An 18,073-nucleotide genomic window follows, 5' to 3' on the forward strand; every position below is an offset into this window, starting at 1 on the left:
GAGGATTGAAGAGAAAGTTGCTAAGAAATGAGACAAACCGATGGGAAACCCAGCTTAAAGTACTAATCATACCGCTGCTTCAGCTGCAGCTATACAGGACATGGGATCGTGTTCTCGCCACTTATTAGTAGCTTGGCTGCATACACAGTTACGGCTCTAAAATGGGTCTATGAGCTACCGGCTGCAGGATGCTGGTTTTGTTCCCCCTTTTCAATGTTGACGAGGAAAAAGCAATAACTAGCCCCTGAATAAAAGCCTAGCAGAGAGCAACCCATCTAAGGTGGGCGATGTAAATTCTTGGGTCAGCCCTTTATTTAGGCGATCAACTTCACTCAATTATGCTATGTGTAGATCAAACAATATTCTTTTTAAGATAGTGCATATATGGACAAAAGACGAATTAAAACAGGGTTATGATAACGCATTTTGTATTTCTTGAACGTGAATATCGCAGCCAGGGCGTTCTCATCTCCCATGCGAACGGCTTTGACAAGAGGAAGCAGGAAATGAAGAGCCGGTTTCGTGTTGATACGGCGCCGATATTCTTCATAATTGCCAGTATAATCAATTGCGTATACCGTTTTCCTCAATCTACGCGACTGAAAACCAGCAGCACTGAGGCCCTGCAGTACAGCACTCATAGAGTAGAAGTTTCGAAGGAACTTAAATATCTCATCACTTTGTCAGTTTTGGGTTATATAAAGGAATACATCACTTACTACCACTAATTCCACCAACTTCTCTTGATATTCTTCAACAGCGGCACACTCTTCTACTGCCTGGCTGAGTGTATTCCACCTCCTGCCCAGCGAACTCAGATGTGTATCCCCTTGATATATTCCGGACTGGGTAATGCGATGAAATTGCTTCAGATCGTAGTGTGTCATCGAAGCAGCTACATTCTCGACCTTTTCTTCGCAGAGACGGCACATAAGTGGTGTGGCGGTGTTGAAACCCCACGACCAGCGGAAGGAAGAGGGGCGGTGAAAACGTACTTCCAACGCATCAAGCCTCTGCAAAATCGCTGATATGTTGTCCTGGGAAGACAAAACATCCTGAAGGGGTGCTGTGATAGATGTAAAATCGAATTCAATGTGCGATGGAAAAATACGCGTACATGCGTTTCTGACAATGGAAGATGTGAATGGGTTTGTCCAGGACAAAATCTCAAAAGAATTAGCTCTAATTTTGGATATAGGAGGCTTCGCTTACTAGTGCATTTTGCTTGAATCCCTCAATTCCTTCACCACAACGATAGTGGATAAACGAATGTAATTGATAGCATATAAACCGGTAACAGTATTCGAGATGCATAACTGACCAAGGTGATAGTCCTAATGCTTTTTGTACCCAATCCTCAAATGGTACTTTGCGAAACAAATCCATTATGACGTATTCCAGTAAGCTATAGAAATTTCCTTTGGTAAAAAATGGTCCGAGAGAAGGACAGGGCTCAGGTATTTTTGGTTGGTCAGTCTCCTGTGGACTAGAGAGATCAGGCTTCAAATGAACGTATTCAAAATTGAACGGTTGGTATTTTCGGAGACGACAGATAGTATTCTTGTCTCCGTTTCTCATAGCAAGTTCAACTTCGCTAAGTCGCCAGCATGCTGGAGTTTCGGCATCGATTGGTTCATCCGGTGTGCAGGGTTGACTCGAAGGCGCTACGTGATCGACCAGCGTTGTAGCGGAACCGGAAAGAGAGGGTGATAGGAACATTATATCTGTTTGTATTTCAAGACAGTGATATTCACGCTATGGGTAAAGGTGCCCAGGAATATGGAAGTCCTAGCATCATCATCTTATACCAGAGAGTGGTCCTCGCTGAATCAATCTATTCCCCACTTAAACGAGAGCACAGCATAGCCGCAGACCACCATCTATCGCTGGCAATAATTAGCGGGTCCTTTACGTCTTCTATCGTCACCCACTTATTGGCGAACGCTGAACGCTGATCAATTATCTCAGTCTGGGTTATAGTTGGAAGGTGTGATTTTAGGTCTGTCACATTCGGCGTCACACAGCCCCTTTCAAAATCCGATCAGACCCCACTTTCAGCCACAATAGGCTTAGTCGCATACCACCTACTTTCTGGCTATGAAGACGAGCACCTTCTAGGCACACAAATTGTCAGATGACTAATTTATTTCAACCGACTTATAAACACGTCGCACAGACCCTAAAACTCAAGTAAGTGTTGAACAAGACACTATCAGTCCACATTCCTTGGCGGCTAGAGTTTGCATATTATTCCTACGGGGCTCTATCAGCTTCTAGATCCGTCAGGATTGATTGCACCCAGCATGCAGAGGCTAGAGGCGGAATTGTTGGACATATCGACCCCACCAGACAGGAAAAAAAAAGCATTTGGGGCACATTCATTTCTGAAACTCATAGAAAAGCGAATTTCTTTATTGGAGGCGTTTTTGGAGCGTGACAGGGCACGTACCATCGCTGAGATGGTGACCAAGACAGAAAATCGGCGCTTATTCCTGTCACTCAAATCCTCGTCTAACATGGAGGCATCCCTCGTCTATACACTTGAATCCCATGAAGTGACCAGTCAGTACCTTGCCGAGTTTGTTGACATAGACTGGACCCGTCCGGATCGGTGGAGAATACTCAAGAATAGAGGTTTTAATTCACAAGGAAAGCTTCCCGAATTCGCAAAGAAATATGGATTTGACCTACCTATCCTGCGATCAGTGATTACGGTGACAATGAAGGAGAAAATTATTGAGAACGAATTACAGATACCGGCCTTAACAGGTGCTTTTCTTCCTATTCGGGAACGACTAAAGGAAATCAACTTCGAACAGTTGGATATTTTATGTCATCTTTTACGATGTAGTCCACGACTTCCGCATTTTAAACGCTACTCTCTCAAGATGGTAATAATGCGAGAAAACTACAAAATTTTGATTGGTGTAAAATGGCCACGCCTCCAAAACCAGGAAACGGCGATGGGTGAGACAGTCAGTGACCGTTGTGTGTGATGAACTGCTTATTGCCGTCGAGGATGTCCAGATTGTTCTTCGAGGAACCTGATTTCTGTCGTGGAGTGGAAAGGGACGACAGGCATGGAGGGCCGATCTCTTTGTATTCCCAGCCGCGGGTCTCCTCTTGCAACTGTCATTAACACAAAAATACCGTCGCTGTCTGGTAATGGCCAATCAATGCAAAGATCTGAATCAATGCAAATAATATCCCCCAATGTTAATTCTAGAGGTGGATGTCGCTCGTCGTGCCTCATCGCTTGAAATTGAAACATGTCCAGCTTCTGCGACCCCGGGTAATAAGGAACGCGCACCGTGCCTCGGATTTTACGCAGTAGGCTCACAGTCTCGCCTTTATCATAACCATATGGGCCAAGCCGACAGACCTGTGGTGGGTCCGAAACTTTGCTGCAGTCCACCAGTATTGGCTCCCCCTGTAGCATCTCTTCCGGGTTTCCTCCGCCAAGCAGAGAGTAGTAGATATATTGATTCTAATACCAAATTAGCTAGGTATTTGATGGATATGGAACGTATACCTTTTCTGTGGAGATGTTATACGTCATAAACTTGATCAGCACCTTCGATAACTCAGAATTGAATATGCCTGCGATGTAGTATTCATTGGCGGGCATTTCCGTCCTAATAGCTTCATCAATTTCCCTTATTACCTCCGGCGGAGGTTGACCCCAAGGTAAAATTACGAATCCTTGCTGGAAGAAAGTCATCATGCGGTCCGTTTCATCCTTCAAAAAGGTACCGTCGTCTGGGCTCCCCGCCAACTCCGCATTTTCCATGGCCAGCAGCACTTGGTACGATTATGTAATAGTCGTACTCGTTCACGTTCTGTGAACCTCAACGAGCAAGGCATTATAGATATTTATCTTTCCTTGTCTACAGAACTGCTCGAATATATTAGTTAAGTAATCTAATGCATATACTAATATAAATCATCATTAGCTTATTTGGCTGTTGTCATACACTGTCGCTTACAGCTGGCAATGAGACGCTCGTCCCCTGCAGATAGCTGCATACAGCCAACGGAGCTATCCATGAAAGTCGTTTCTACATATCAGCCGTAACTCGAGACCCATGCGCCTGGACTAACACGGACTCCACTACGAATAACTTTTATGCGGAGTTCTTGCTCTAGGACACCACTATCCGCATCTCAACTGCCACCATTGGATGGCGTGTTTAATGAGCAGTATCCGGGATTCATTCCGTCGTCTGTGATGCCTGTAATTCAATTACCGGACCATTTTACCGTCTTACACCAAAGCTACGAAGATGAAAATTCTAATACGATCAAAATTTGAGTATTCACTATCTAACAATGTGATAGCGGCTTTGCTGGCACCATGGTATTTGATTAAACCCCTGGTCATAGCATTTGGAAGGCTACACAAGTTAGAAATCCCCTAAGAAGCCCGGAATTAACTCGATTAACTGTCAATTTTAGTTGTGTCACGGAACAGATCGCCATCCGTAGCTGCCAAAGTCGTTGGCCTCGTTCGATACTATAACCAGATGAAGCATGTTCAGTTTTAAGCATTGTGACGCATGGTCAGGTTGTTCTAACACTTACAAGGGACAAACTGATAAACTGGAACAAGCATGTCTCGGTTTAATTCCCAGTGGATATTCCCAGACAAGAATCTTCAACTTGGTCAGATAACAGAATATATTGTTCTCCAAGAAACTTACCATTGCATAGAAGCTTTCCATATCCCTGGATATTTGGCGGACAAGGTTTTGTGGTCCTTGCATATTTCTCACACCAAAAGGTGACTAGTATAACTTGTCTCTTGCCACATGGGCATGCAACCTTTTTATGGTCACACATTCTTCTCTATTGACGATTATAGGTGAATGAAATATGCAAATTGATATAATTATCAGATGGGAGTGAGCGATGAAAGACTAATATATAGATTGTGAGGTATTCTAAATACTACAAAGTTTGGACTGTTCTAATTGATTAAAACCTGCAGGTAATCTGGGCTCGTTCAGCCTGTTATTTTCATTTTTCAAAACTCCTTGTTTATCCTAGTCGTGGCCCCATGTTGCGGCATTTCGGCATCGCTGGTTTGCTCATACAGATCCTTGCTACTTTTTTCAGATTGGCTTGAAACTTGCCCGCCCTCTAGTGCTTAACAGAAATATTTGTTTTGGTACTAGGCCTTCAGCTCTCGAGCATGGCTAGGCCTATCAAGGATAACTAGCCAATGATTACACGGAAGAGCAGTGTTGCTTGACGATTAGTCTAAGCCAAGAGGCTATGCATGCTCACTAAGGTATGAGGCGAGGTTCCTCATGGACCTCTGGCTAGTCATTTTAGGATGGCCTCGCGAAAGAGCAGTCCCGTTTAATGCTTAGACTAAGCACCAGGCGATCCGAGCTCTCGTAGTCCTGGATAGTACGCGCAAGAAGCGAAGAGAAACTCCAGTTTCTCTACGGCGTATGCGACTAACGCTAGCGTTTATATGTACTTCGATTCGCTGTCACTAGAACTCTGCAACCTGCATATTAGCTGCAACTAATGGATGCCGTGTGTGACGAGCATTGTGCAGGATTCATTCTGTGGCCTGTGGATGCATTTGTAACTCAATTACCGGCCGTTGTGCGGTCTTACAGAGAAATTAGTAGGAGCCATTTACGAGTACGAGCCAATTAAGTATTCACTGTCCGGTGTTCTGGTTTAGGATTGAAATCCTTGTCGTTGTATCTAAAGAGACGAAGATAGAGTATTCGCACTATATACAATAATCTTACAGAGAAGATAGACGTCTACGTACAGCTTTTATAGCAATCAACTAAAATTGGCCGCAGTCTCAAACACATCCGTAGAACTTCTTTACAGCATCCTTGCCTCCTTTCATCTTAATTAGCTCCTCGTAGGATATCCGTTTCCATTGTTGCCGAAATGACGATGTAATATATACTTCGGTAACTGCAGTCTCAATATCCTTTCTGTGCACGTAATGTATTGCTTGTACAGTGATATTTGAAGGGGCTTTGAAAATCTAAGACTTAAATTAGATACGTCGCTATAAACAGGGCTTAGCTTACCTGAAATAGCCCACAGCACGCAGAGATACTTGTCCAAAGATCTGATCGCATGGTTGCACAATTTGGTAATTGATTCGATGGTAAATCCGGCACACCGTATGCAACATAAGCAGTCTGAATTGAAATAATGCAAGGCTTAATGAGTTTGATGTTTGTATTTTATCAATCGCTCGGAGGGGGAGGAGGAGCGCCAGGCTTTTTTACACCAGTCGTATCATATGCTCCGCGCATTATCCAGAAAACTCTCAGTATGATGTTGATCAAGTTTCAATGCAGGAAATTTTGATTTGGTCTGTACTAAATTGGGATGAGGCAGGCTGGGACAAGGCTGACATCTTTATAGTCATCGTGCTGCTGGTGACGAGCTTCTTCTTGTCCATTTTAGCCATAGCCGCTTATAAAAGGGTAGGCGACGAATCCGGCGAGCAAGATATCATCTTGAAGGTACTTTTCTGCAAAATGAGGCCTAGGCACCGAATCATTGTCAATTATAATTATTCTCTGTGTGTGTTTGTCTGAATGGCTGTCGCTATGTATTGGCCGTAATTTCCAATTTAGGCATGATGTATTTTGCGCTCGACTTCCCGAAAATTAAAGCTTGTCCCTTCTTGGAAACCAGAAGTAGTTTAAACCTGGTAAGATCTTCGGCGTTAGTTTGCTTGGTGAATCCACTTGTAAAATTTTCCTGTTTCCCCACCTCTTCTGCCTCCCTCTTCTCCCTCCCTCTTCTCCCTCCCTCTTCTCCCTCCCTCTTCTCCCTCCCTCTTCTCCCTCCCTCTTCTGCCTCCCTCTTCTCCCTCCCTCTTCTGCCTCCCTCTTCTGCCTCCCTCTTCTGCCTCCCTCTTCCGCCTCCCTCTTCTGCCTCCCTCTTCTGCCTCCCTTTTCTGCCTCCCTTTTCTGGCTTGCTCTTCTGGCTCTCTCAACATGTTCACTCTACTGAAAAGTGACTCGGTTTCGCCACATGATCTAGAAACTATTCTCTATGGTCTAGATGTAGAAACCGAAACTTACTCTCAGATGTTGGAAATCCTGGGTAACTTTGAGAGAATCAGAAGACAGTTGGAAGACGACAATAAGAAGTTAAAAACGTATCAAGTATCAACATTTGAGAAGAGTTCAAAAATATCATTATTTAAAAAAAACGTAATGCTGTCTATACAGAGGGGTTTAGGAGAGGAAGTCCTGTGGAGTTTTTTATGCAACGATAAATCTGACACCGATTCCATCTCCGAGAAAGAAACGAGTCGAGTGGATTCCTTCATCTTAGCTTGTTTCTCTCTTTCAGAGAATCATTTCCAAGACATCAAAAAGTACGACTTTATAACGGGCTTCCATCGATTTCTTGAAAAGCAAACCTGCTCTTTTTCCGAGTCCCTGAGAAATAAACTCATTCGCATCATTGCGAATATTTGCGAAGGAAATGATAAAGGGAAAATTATCATAGGTCTGCATATTAATCTTTCACACATTGATCTAGGCTAAGCTTAATAGATATGCTATCCCCACGAAGTTCAAGTAAGAAAATTCCGGGGAGAATACCTGAAAATTTGGGCAATACCGTGGAGGGTCCCAATACCGTGGAGGGCTCTGTTGGACGAATTCCATCTGTGCAAGATGGTAAGACGTCCCCATATGTTTTAAGAGTTACTAAGTATCTCCCAGAAATTTTCACCATACAGACCACAAATAGAGGGAAGAGAAAAAGACAAAGTGAATTTCTGGATGCGGAGAGCCTGCTTCCATCATTTGATACTCGAATTCCGTCGCCCAATGATGAGTTATCAAACAGGCAGATGGCCTTAGGTAGCATTAAAGAAATACACTAAAAAAGGAGAAGGCTGATACATTACAGATCCATGGCAATTTGGACTTCTGGTTGAGGAAGCATCATCCATGGTCGGCGGGACAGGCAATTCAGATTCAGTCAAAACTGCGCAAGGTTCGTTGAGCAGGGTGTAACGTATTGCGGAAATTAGTACTTACCATATTCAGTTCCCCTTAGTGGCGACGTGTCCTATCTTGCTGGCGACGTGTATCAGTTGAGAGCCAACGATGTCATCGTCGCAGCTCTGTCTGGACTGATTGCAGGTCCAATTTATCTAACCGACCCATATTATCAAAACATTTCACCATTCATCAATATGCCGATTACGGACAATTTGAAAAAACAATTCATCAAATGGAGGCATCGTGTTATGTAGTTCACTGTTATTTCTTTCCCATCTCAATGTATGCGAGTCGTGGAGAGCCCGATGCTCTGAAACACCATGAGTTGCTCCATGGAACCATCGTCCGACCAGAATCCACATCCATGAATACACCTCCAATCAGCGAGTCTGTTGATTTATCGTAGATACGGAGTGCGCCTCTACTAGTAGTAAGATCGACTATGACCGCAGCTGTCTCGGAAGATGGCTCTGTTGGGTCCCCTATGTTCACGGGAATCCATCTCAGAGTTGCCGACTCGTCGCAGATTCCCTGAGAAATCTTTAGCTGTGCTCAAAGTACATGGAATTAGTACATACCTTGCTTTTAACGATTCCCAGAATTTCGTCATCACTTGAGACGGAAATTGTGATTTTCTGAACACCCTGGCTCATGATTTAAGAGAATTCAATAGCAAAACCCGGCTGTCGATCGAATATCAATGGGTAGACAGCGCAGCGTCCCCGTGGGAACTGATCACAGTATAATGAGCTGGATTTTATGGGGATAACGAGGAGCTTGCGGTGTGACGATCTGTTTATGCTCATAAGAAATGAAGGTAACCGAAATCTTCAGTTCGGTGATCAACTAATGCGTCATATGGTCTGGATAGAGCTTCTTAGACTAGTTAAGGGATCAAGCATCATGGAACAGCGGAAGCAAGTTAAATATAACAGTAGTGACTACTTACCGATTAGTTGATTGTCTTCCTGCTCCAACTGTTGCGGACATGCGAGTTATGCGGTTCTTGGTCGCAATTTTGGAGGGGCAAACAATTGGGGCGTACGGATCAAAGATTTTCCGATGTCTACATAGCGTTTTCGTCGAGTTCTTTTGAAGATTAGGCATCAGTGCATCTACGAGATCAAATCCACGTGACTATTTTTGGTTCTAGATGTTAATCAAACCTAGGACCCAGGCCACCAAACAGTTGTGATATTGACACTAACATTCTATTCTAGCAGACCGGCCTAAATGATACGAAACCAATATGCGTGGCGGATCCAGGTCCTAAACTGGCAGTCCAATTAATTACGTGAGAGGTTTTGGCTCATAATACGAGGTTTACTATGCAGTTATTACATGAACAAAGTCATTATCAATCGTATAATGTGACTCGGTAAGATGCTAAGCCTTCTCGTCTGTAAGCCAGGGGTCTTGAGAACACAGATGTGGCAGGTCACACGGTGAATAGAACAGATGGAACAATAAATAGGAAATAAAACGGAACAAACGGAAAATACTGCATGCGCTTAGCCTTGTCCACAGCTGGTACCCTTGTCCATCAGTGGCCTGCGACTCTAAATCAATTGGATAGTTAGGTGCATTAAAATGTTAGTTTATACATTACCGGTACTCCAAGTTTTTGTTAGAAATAAAGTGCTCCAAAATCGTTGGCAGGCAATACACCCCAATTAGCGCTAACGCATAGGATTGGTGTAGAACGATGTTCGCAGTAGCGCCCCACGCCTTCAGCCAACGACAGGTAGGAACCAGTCGGCGTTTATTCCCAACACAAAGCCAACTCCTGCCTCTCAGGGCAAACCCATGGCTCGGAAACGTTAAGAGGTATCTGGAGCTGCAAGAAAGACACATAATACATACAGCTCCGCTATCACTGCTGAAAATTAATATTTCGAGGCGAAAAGAAATTTCTCTCAATTTAAACTTGCTCCCCAACGTCTCATTCATCGCTTGTCCACGCATATATTTAGAATATTGACCATAATGTTGGGTGGGACCATGCTTCCTAGTTTCATCTTTTGCATTTCGTGCTCTCCGAAATCTTGAGCGCTTACAGTATATCCATATGTAGAATTGCCTACCCGCCAGGGCATATCCTCGCTCAGCAATCTCTGGCCTGTTGCGGCCAGGTCTCAAGCAGCCACTAAGACACGCTAATCGCCCCTTCCCATATTTTTGGAACTGGTAATTAACTCCGGTGCACAGAAAATCAACACCAGGGCGCTAGATAAGTCGATCTTAATTGGCTTTGGAATGTGATATTTGGGCTTCGACACAGTCATGAGTAAGAAACCTGCTAAGCGCTCGATAGGCGCCGCTCTTCGCATTCTGCTCTCTCCTAATAGCCGTCAGCCTATCGACCGAGGAAAAAAAGAGGACTTGAAACAAATTCAAGGAGCGACAAGTACGAATCAATTATCTCATCATTATTGGGGTAATGGAACGATTCCAGTGTGCATATGGCTTGAACGGTTATAAAGAGGATTTATTCCTCCGTAAACATACAAATCTAATTCATCATTACTCAATACACCTCACAAATACAGCTCCAATTTTTTGATGACACTTTGGATGACACTTTGTTTCCATTGATCCGACCTGCTTTATCCCTCAGCCTCCGATGTCGAGAGCATTTTCAACCGCAGCCCAACAGCTAAAGAAGCTGGGATGGACTCTTAATGGCACAACCGCTGATGTTGCTTGGGCACAACGAACTGCAGAAAAGGCAGTAGACAAGGCCCATGGACTCGGTGGCAAAGTCGATAGTGGTGTTGTACAGTATGTGTATCTGAGATGTTATGTACTCATCTAATAGTCTACAGAGGCAACCCTCATCCAACACCTAAAACCGGGGATCCTTACCATTGCTCTATTACTATTGGAAAGGGGGACGTAAAGGGAAAAAACCGCGTTGTGTCAGCACATGTGTATCCTGACGGCACTGTTGCGTTTTCGAAGGATTTCGGAACGGTCAAAGTCGAAAGAGACCCCGAAGCTCCCGAGGGAGATGGAAGTGCCATGTAGTTCTGGATAGAAACTCTAGCTTTAACTTAGTGTACTGGTTTGATGGATGCGGGCCGGGACAAGAAGGTGAAGAACGAGCTGATTAGATGTGAAACCCTAGATTGTGTCATTGGGATTTAACAATTACCAATGAAACCGACACTATTCCTTCTACAAATGTGTTTGTACATGAGACGTATCCTAGTGGAACCCTACAAAAAGGGCTTAGTATAAGGGACCGCCGCCAAGAGCGGCTTGGAACATTCCTCCGTTGCTTTTTCCTGATAACCGTACATAACGCAGGAGCCAGCTTTCGTTTACTCTTTGTTAAGTATCGATACACAACTCACAAAATAGCCGCCGATACACTGAAGGAAGATCCCCGTCATATGATTGGAATGCGGTCAATAAGCCGTGTGATGGATCGCGCCTTTTTCCGCTCTCGATCTGCTCGGTTCTTTCCAACTCCTACACCCTCGATCCCTCAACACGAAATTGTTGATGAGGAGGCCTGTCCAACTTACAACCCTAAATACTTTTATCCGGCTAAACCTGGTGAAATCCTTGCTAATCAGTATCAATTACTGGTTAAGATTGGCTGGGGAACACATTCGACGGTATGGCTTGCGCGAGACACAACAAGGTATGTTCTGCTTTATGTCTCTGGTCTCTGGTTACTGTTAACATGTTGTATCTATTAGATATCGATGGCAATCCGAACGTTTTATAACACTGAAAATAATAAATAATCGCGATGCTGATGAGGCTAGTCATGAGCGTGACATTGAAGAGCATATTGGACGACAAACTGTGTCACACCGCGGCCGTGGCATTGTGCGAACCTGCCTCAAGAGCTTTGAGGTGACTGGGCCTGTAGACCGCCATCTATGTTTGGTCTATGAACCTCTGCGAGAGCCGCTCTGGATTCTCCAAAAACGGTTTGTCAATCAGAAACTCCCGTTACCGATTGCTAAAGGGTATATTCTTATTCTTCTTGCTGGTCTCGACTTTCTCCACTCAGAATGCAAGATCGTTCATACTGGCAAGTTACCTGCCTCGTTTGTCAACTATTTTCCTTGAGACAGTGCTGATATATCTGCAGACTTAAAGCTCGATAACATTCTCATGACCTTCGAAAACGAAGATATTCTCCCCAAGTTCATCAAAGAGCATTCCACTATCACGTCTATTCAATGCAAAGTAGATGCTGATACCAATAGAGCAATCTACCGCTGTCACAACGACTTCGGGCCCCTTGACTGGAGGGAGTTGAGGAAAATGATCCCCAAAATCGCCGATTTTGGTTTGGCAAGTCGACTTGACAGTGATCCTCCGGGTGGTGAATTGGAGAAGGGAGAGGAAGTTGGCATTTATCCCATACAGCCAGATCACTATCGTGCTCCTGAAGTTGTCCTAGGCAGTGGTTGGGGATTTAGTGCCGATATATGGAATCTTGGAGTCTTGGTAAGAAAACCTGGAGTGGTTCAAATTAGGCAAGCCTGTATATTAACCTTCTTCTCAACAGATATGGAATATGCTCGAACGCACAGATCTATTTTGTAGTGTCTATGACAGTCAAGGCCATTATGATGCGAAAGCACATCTAGCGGAGATGATTGGGCTGCTTGGCCCGCCTCCCAAGGAATTACTTGCCAAGTCTGATGCCATGGCTGGGTACAAGTGGCCGAACTCCGTGCAGAATGATGCAGGAAGGCATTGCAGGAACATGCGGGACTTCTTTGGTGGGCCATTTTTTGACGACAAGGGTAGGCTACATAGACTTGTGTGGTGCATGTCCTTTCACTGAACTATCTACTATAGGCAATTTCCTCCACGATGATCTAGTACCTGCCCGAAGCCTTAAAGATACAATTCCGTCTTTAGAGGGGGATGAAAGACAAGCCTTCTTGTCATTTGTCAGTCAGATGCTTACCTGGCTCCCAAAGGAGAGAAAAACGGCCCGGCAGTTAATTGAGCACCCATTTCTTAACGGTGAATAGCGACGACAGGTATGAGAAATTCGGGATTATCATAGTGCTGTAGACCAATCTCCACCATACACAAAACTACGTTGTTTAGTTTTTCGTGCGTATTGCGGTCGGGTTACTGCCACACTTTTGGAACTAAAACCATTTGTTATATTTGCATCACGGGTATTAGATGGAGGAACCAACAAAGAATCCTTGAAGAAAAATGAGGAGCAAAAGGCAAGAACGTTACTCAGTTGGGAGACCTGCCATCTTCCGGAAATACCCACCTCTACACTTGATCGAAGCCTGGCGGCCAATCTACCTGCAACTCAACAAAAATAATCTCACAAAAGACAACTTTGCTATCTGAATTCCACAAAAGGATTGAGTCATCTGAGATGCGGACTATAGTGAATATCGCCACATGGAGTGTCTGATTTAGGTGCATCGTATTGTAAGCCAAACCATGCGAGTACGCAGTGCACCGTCTATGATACTGGGATAATGGAAACGCATTCGTTATATTAGCGATTTCAGGTAGTTACCGGAAAAGGCGACGTATTTTGCGCTACAATGGAGGAGTTTGAATTGAGAAAATGCTAACTTCCGATCTCGACTGCGGAACCGAGAGTCGAAAGGAATCAGCATCGGTTGGGGATAGAGAACGATCCACTACACCACTATGTTTCTAAACTTAAGGGGTGGTATGACGAAAGCAAAGAGGTGGACGAGCGCCATATTCCCAACGATATCATGCGACTAATTAAGATAATTGGTGACACAGTGAACATATAAAGTGTATTGTTTCAAGTTTCACGTTTCATGTTTCACAGCAAGAGTTGCGTGAGGTGTGCAATGTTAATGGAATTAATGTGCGTCGGATCATAACAGATGGAATAAGGTCAAGAAGCCTTGAAAAGGTTATCTTCAAATTGATGACAAGGCACAATAATCCTTTTTTAGGCTAGGAATCTTGGGGGGAATATTTCTCTGAGAGCTAGATTTGCTTTTACTCTGACCTGAACTTTTTTGAGGCATTTGCAATATTTTGTTGGTCATGTTTATAGTCGGAGTTGATTAGCTACAGCTTCAGTGGCTCTCAAAAAACATGTATTAGCAGCAGACCACCAAAGTGTTACGTAGAGCAATGTCGAGTGTGCCAATACTGTTAGTTTCTATGGATAACTAAGGGTTATCGGAGGATGAAGGTTTGAGATATATGCTGAGTGGTTACGCTCACATTAATTGATTCCCCTGGCTGGCCTGGTAGCGTGTTCAAATCATGTTAAATTTTCTCGTTTGACTCGACAAATACCATTGCGCGTATTGATTAATCTATTCAAACAGCAATAGTCGTGCAGTTCGCGCAGCAGCAAATGAAGGCAATGGAAAAAAAAATTGTCTTTACTCTTGCTGTATCATGTCGGAGATTATATCAAGATCTCAGAGGTGGTTAAGGTGGCAGCGGGAAATAAGCGTCGCGGAAAGAAAATTATGACAGTTCTGCCATTCCAATGAAGGTATAAACCAATTTAACCGCCCTGTCAATATAGCTTAAATGCCGTTCAGTTTGAAAGGATTACAGCCACATGAACATTGCTCGGAGGGATGGCGGATACCTGTCTAAATAGTTATTGAGTAAATTCTTCAATCGTATCACCCATCCAGGGATTTTATGGAGGCAGCCGGAGCAAAGACTGAAAAGCCCGATTGCTTTCACTGGAAGGGCGGATAGTAAGGAAGCGGACAATGCAGGACTGATGACTGATGGGTGGATGGTGACCGTGCGCTTTATTCCCCTTTAATTATGACGAACGCCAGTTTTCAACCCGCAGATTTCGCCAAGAGTCAATTTCTACACATCAGTTTCAGTGACGAGCCGCTTTCTTCTCCTCAATTATTCAACGAGAGCCATATTCTGCTCGATAGATTCTCTTTAGTCTACATACTCCTGTCAACTTCTAACAATGGTTCTCTCAAGCGATATCTCTGCTCAGAAATTGCCCGAGCTCAAGGTGATTTGTCCAAACAAGTTGATTGATGTCGATGAGGCGCTGAGAGAAGATCCTAATCTCGTTCTTGAGGCCTTGATCAAGGCGTTTCTTTCCCTGCAAGTGGACGAAGACACCCTTACCCGAATTCGACTTGGAGATCGATTCCGTCGTTCACTTCAGGCTAAGAGGCAAACTACACCGTATCGTCTCCATACTATTGTCGCAGAGTGTAAGGCTGGAACAGTAGACGACACATCGTTAGAAGCGAAGTTTTTCACGCACGGTGGGGTTCGCGCCGTGACAGCTCTCGCCGCAGCAGCAACGGATGACAAACAGGTCGTGAAACAGCTCAAAGGTCTTCCAGAGATTCAGCTGCAATCATTTTTGATGACGGTTGATGTCATCAAACCTCATCCAGATTTCCTGTTCATCGTTGAGACGCTGGATAGAAAAAAACCAGCAAGATTATCAAAACGGAAGCATATCCCAGAGCCGCGCTCCCGTCGGCGTTTGCACGATGGAGATATTACTGGCGTTTTCCCACAACAATCACCAGCTAACTCTGGCACTAAATGTCATCAACGGGGGCACTCAAGAAACTCGGCCATCAGTTATGTTGGAAATGACAATCAGCGCTCACTCGACGATGGTGACACCAGTGGGATGAACGTATTTTCCCCCTCACAGAGGAACCGAATGACAAATCGTCCAAGTCATGCTGGCACATGCGGTGTGCCAGCCATCAGCACACGTAATAGCCAGGGCCACCCTGTCGTTGTGGAGCCTAATCAATCAATGACAAACATACTAGTTTCGGACGCTGCAACTGATCCTATATTGACGTTCGCGCCGTACAGCTCAGCACAGACAGGTCGCACATTTCCGCAGGGTAAGTTTGGAATCAATATCCAACTTGAAAATTGCTCACCATTTCCAGATAATCATTTTCCAGCTGCTATGCCCAGCATTTCAACGATTTGGAAAAATGGTGGCTATGATGAGAATGCTGAGGATTCTGACTTCGAGCATTATGGCATCGATATGGACAACTTCACCGCTTTGTAAAGAGCACGAACAGGAGTAACGTGTCTTGGTGGGCAACATCTATGTTGGGAGGCTCTGTCACTGTTATCCATTCCCCGATGGCCAACGCTTTACCATTCGCGGTTGGACAGAGTGCGTCTCCGTGGTATAACGTCAACAATTCCCCTGGGAAGGTTTCGTGCGATGTTGGTTCGAGATATTTGTTGCAGGGTCCACGAAATCTGATTAGAAAAGCCATTCGTCCTTTGACCTGGAGAGAAAGCACTTAGAATCACAGCAAGCAAAACGGAAATGTCACGACTTACTTCAATATTTCCGGTACTAATCAGAGGTCTGATCTTATTTACCCGGTCCGGATGACTGCATTGTTCAACATCGACATTTGCACGATACGGCCGCCAATAATCTTCATCCAAGACGTCGTTTAACCATGTCGCAAGAGTACGTACTTGATCTAGGACTTCCTTTGTTTGGCTCGAGGGTTCCATCGTTGAGGGTGCACTCGCTGACGATTGAGGAAGTCGTTTCTTTTGGTGACGGAGGGTGGAGGGCAATATAGTTATAGTGTTCTCATTTATAACGGACAGCCGGGCAGCATGAAAGTCAATCCCGACCGGGGTTGGCAAAACTGCATTGGTTGCAATCAAATTTTTCGTTCTCGGCATCCTGTGGTAGGTATTCGAAATTGACCCCATTCGTCGATAAATCACGTGATTAGTGTGATGCTTCAACTGGGTTAGGTTACTGACTAATCACTTTTTAAGACGTTCATGGCATATTCATTCTCATATTTTTGTGACATTTGGTTGTTCAGTGAATCCAGTGGAGCGTATGCTCTATCCTCTAGCTAACATCTAGTGACACTATCGGAATCTGCAACCAATTTTTCTCTTCTCAAATATGGGACACGGCAGGAGGTGAAACACTACAAACGCTTTCGAAGTTGCACGTCGGATCCATTACGACCGGTATGTTGCACTACATGATACATTCTATACAAATGAATTTAACACATGCTGATGGTGAGGCCGTAGTAGGATATAGTCAGATCGTGCTGTTGATCTTTCAAATACACCTTCTATGAACGCGGATAACTGGCAGTAGAACAGCAAGATCTACCCTCATCGCGTACCGAAAGAAACGGCGGAAATCAACGAGCTTTCCTCCTCCCACAATAAGCCTTTCAGATTTTTTCTCAATTAAGAATCGATTCTGAATGAAAGACGGTCACGGCCTTCTTACAGATACCTTAATATCCTACTATGTCGTACTCGAGATTAGGAAAGGCTTCATCATCGCAAACGGCCTCAGCTTTTGTCGGTTTCCTTGGTTTGCCTATCGAGATTCGTAATAATATTTACAAACAAGTACTTGTCGTTCCACACCCGCTCTATATTTTTCAAGACTCTGGATCTCGAGTGGAGATGTTTGCGCCCGAAATACCCTGTCGATGGCTTGCATTACTATACACCAATAAACAGATTTCCGATGAGGCCAGGGCGGTTCTCTACGGTAATAATCATTTTACCCTCATGGAAACAACAAATCACCTCCTAGAATCCTTTCTAGTCAGGATCGGACATGTGAATGCAAGTTTACTGTCCCATCTCTGCATCAACTTTCCGACTATTGAGAGGATAGGTCAACTGGGAGAAATTAGGCCTACGGAAGATAGCTTGCGCAGTTTGCAGCTTCTCCAGCAGGAATGCACCAACCTGAAGGCACTGGAGGCCCTCATTTATAGCCCCGGTTCAAGCGACCTGATTAATGAAGACCAGAATACCCAGTTTATTCGAGATGTGTTGACGGAAATTGATGTGAGGTTCAGAGGCATCGCCTGCCTGAACAAGATTATCGTCAGGTTCTACACGAGACCTCCGAACCCTTCGGTAACGGAATTAATGCAAGAACTTGGGTGGGTTGTCTTGGCCGGCGACGGATAGATCCGTCCTACGCGACAGATGATTATGAATGGACCGCAGTAATCCAGTCCATTCTAATTCATCTCCGGTTAGCTTTGGTCGCATTTGATGAGTTTCAACGGAGA

The 18,073-nt window shown here is 44.4% G+C and overlaps 11 protein-coding genes across 11 annotated transcripts; 8 read left to right on the plus strand and 3 right to left on the minus strand.

Annotated features, from left to right (window-relative positions):
- Positions 1 to 297: 297 nt before the first annotated feature.
- Positions 298 to 2,088, minus strand: BGW36DRAFT_383110 (uncharacterized protein). The gene is made up of 3 exons (XM_046216626.1): positions 1,213 to 2,088; positions 720 to 1,166; positions 298 to 671 (listed from the first exon to the last, which is right to left on the minus strand). Exons 1-3 carry the CDS (start codon positions 1,717 to 1,719, stop codon positions 369 to 371), a joined length of 1,257 nt encoding a protein of 418 aa, XP_046070822.1. The 5' UTR covers positions 1,720 to 2,088; the 3' UTR covers positions 298 to 368.
- A 207-nt stretch (positions 2,089 to 2,295) lies between these two features.
- Positions 2,296 to 3,184, plus strand: BGW36DRAFT_383112 (uncharacterized protein). The gene is made up of 2 exons (XM_046216627.1): positions 2,296 to 2,313; positions 2,338 to 3,184. Exons 1-2 carry the CDS (start codon positions 2,304 to 2,306, stop codon positions 2,994 to 2,996), a joined length of 669 nt encoding a protein of 222 aa, XP_046070823.1. The 5' UTR covers positions 2,296 to 2,303; the 3' UTR covers positions 2,997 to 3,184.
- A 3,643-nt stretch (positions 3,185 to 6,827) lies between these two features.
- BGW36DRAFT_205859 (uncharacterized protein) lies at positions 6,828 to 7,844 on the plus strand. Its single transcript, XM_046209891.1, has one exon. The coding sequence runs from the start codon at positions 6,990 to 6,992 to the stop codon at positions 7,545 to 7,547; it is 558 nt and encodes a 185-aa protein (XP_046070824.1). The 5' UTR covers positions 6,828 to 6,989; the 3' UTR covers positions 7,548 to 7,844.
- On the plus strand, positions 7,745 to 8,266 carry BGW36DRAFT_260035 (uncharacterized protein; the record flags this gene model as incomplete). The annotated part of the gene is made up of 3 exons (XM_046210062.1): positions 7,745 to 7,868; positions 7,918 to 8,018; positions 8,042 to 8,266. Coding segments are annotated over 3 exons (450 nt in total), but the record flags the coding sequence as incomplete, so codon positions are not given.
- A 7-nt stretch (positions 8,267 to 8,273) lies between these two features.
- On the minus strand, positions 8,274 to 8,665 carry BGW36DRAFT_429545 (uncharacterized protein; the record flags this gene model as incomplete). Its single annotated transcript, XM_046220710.1, has 2 exons — positions 8,274 to 8,543; positions 8,591 to 8,665. The coding sequence occupies 2 exons, from the start codon at positions 8,663 to 8,665 to the stop codon at positions 8,274 to 8,276; spliced, it is 345 nt and encodes a 114-aa protein (XP_046070826.1).
- Positions 8,666 to 10,635: 1,970 nt separating this feature from the next.
- On the plus strand, positions 10,636 to 11,039 carry BGW36DRAFT_298683 (uncharacterized protein; the record flags this gene model as incomplete). Its single annotated transcript, XM_046211456.1, has 2 exons — positions 10,636 to 10,793; positions 10,838 to 11,039. 2 exons carry the CDS (start codon positions 10,636 to 10,638, stop codon positions 11,037 to 11,039), a joined length of 360 nt encoding a protein of 119 aa, XP_046070827.1.
- Positions 11,040 to 11,407: 368 nt separating this feature from the next.
- BGW36DRAFT_398833 (kinase domain protein) lies at positions 11,408 to 13,018 on the plus strand (the record flags this gene model as incomplete). The annotated part of the gene is made up of 5 exons (XM_046218459.1): positions 11,408 to 11,661; positions 11,720 to 12,060; positions 12,121 to 12,482; positions 12,544 to 12,784; positions 12,840 to 13,018. The coding sequence occupies 5 exons, from the start codon at positions 11,408 to 11,410 to the stop codon at positions 13,016 to 13,018; spliced, it is 1,377 nt and encodes a 458-aa protein (XP_046070828.1).
- A 591-nt stretch (positions 13,019 to 13,609) lies between these two features.
- Positions 13,610 to 13,783, plus strand: BGW36DRAFT_299979 (uncharacterized protein; the record flags this gene model as incomplete). Its single annotated transcript, XM_046211583.1, has 1 exon — positions 13,610 to 13,783. A coding segment is annotated over one exon (174 nt), but the record flags the coding sequence as incomplete, so codon positions are not given.
- A 1,172-nt stretch (positions 13,784 to 14,955) lies between these two features.
- BGW36DRAFT_298643 (uncharacterized protein) lies at positions 14,956 to 16,047 on the plus strand (the record flags this gene model as incomplete). The annotated part of the gene is made up of 2 exons (XM_046211448.1): positions 14,956 to 15,871; positions 15,920 to 16,047. 2 exons carry the CDS (start codon positions 14,956 to 14,958, stop codon positions 16,045 to 16,047), a joined length of 1,044 nt encoding a protein of 347 aa, XP_046070830.1.
- A 44-nt stretch (positions 16,048 to 16,091) lies between these two features.
- On the minus strand, positions 16,092 to 16,994 carry BGW36DRAFT_205991 (uncharacterized protein). Its single transcript, XM_046209892.1, has one exon. It carries the CDS (start codon positions 16,719 to 16,721, stop codon positions 16,137 to 16,139), a length of 585 nt encoding a protein of 194 aa, XP_046070831.1. The 5' UTR covers positions 16,722 to 16,994; the 3' UTR covers positions 16,092 to 16,136.
- Positions 16,995 to 17,288: 294 nt separating this feature from the next.
- Positions 17,289 to 17,969, plus strand: BGW36DRAFT_299234 (uncharacterized protein; the record flags this gene model as incomplete). Its single annotated transcript, XM_046211511.1, has 1 exon — positions 17,289 to 17,969. The coding sequence occupies one exon, from the start codon at positions 17,289 to 17,291 to the stop codon at positions 17,967 to 17,969; it is 681 nt and encodes a 226-aa protein (XP_046070832.1).
- Between the last annotated feature and the right edge of the window lie 104 nt (positions 17,970 to 18,073).

This window comes from Talaromyces proteolyticus (assembly GCF_021365285.1).
Source record: "Talaromyces proteolyticus strain PMI_201 chromosome Unknown BGW36scaffold_8, whole genome shotgun sequence".
Lineage (NCBI taxonomy): Eukaryota > Fungi > Ascomycota > Eurotiomycetes > Eurotiales > Trichocomaceae > Talaromyces > Talaromyces proteolyticus.

Coding starts and splice junctions, on each gene's coding strand:
- BGW36DRAFT_383110 (XM_046216626.1), bottom strand. CDS start 1,719: ATGTTCCTATCACCCTCTCTTTCCGGTTCCGCTACAACGCTGGTCGAT. Junction 1,167..1,212: donor GATTCAAGCAAAATGCACTA/GTAAGCGAAGCC, acceptor AATTCTTTTGAG/ATTTTGTCCTGGACAAACCC. Junction 672..719: donor AGTTGGTGGAATTAGTGGTA/GTAAGTGATGTA, acceptor CAAAGTGATGAG/ATATTTAAGTTCCTTCGAAA.
- BGW36DRAFT_205859 (XM_046209891.1), top strand. CDS start 6,990: ATGTTCACTCTACTGAAAAGTGACTCGGTTTCGCCACATGATCTAGAA.
- BGW36DRAFT_205991 (XM_046209892.1), bottom strand. CDS start 16,721: ATGGGGTCAATTTCGAATACCTACCACAGGATGCCGAGAACGAAAAAT.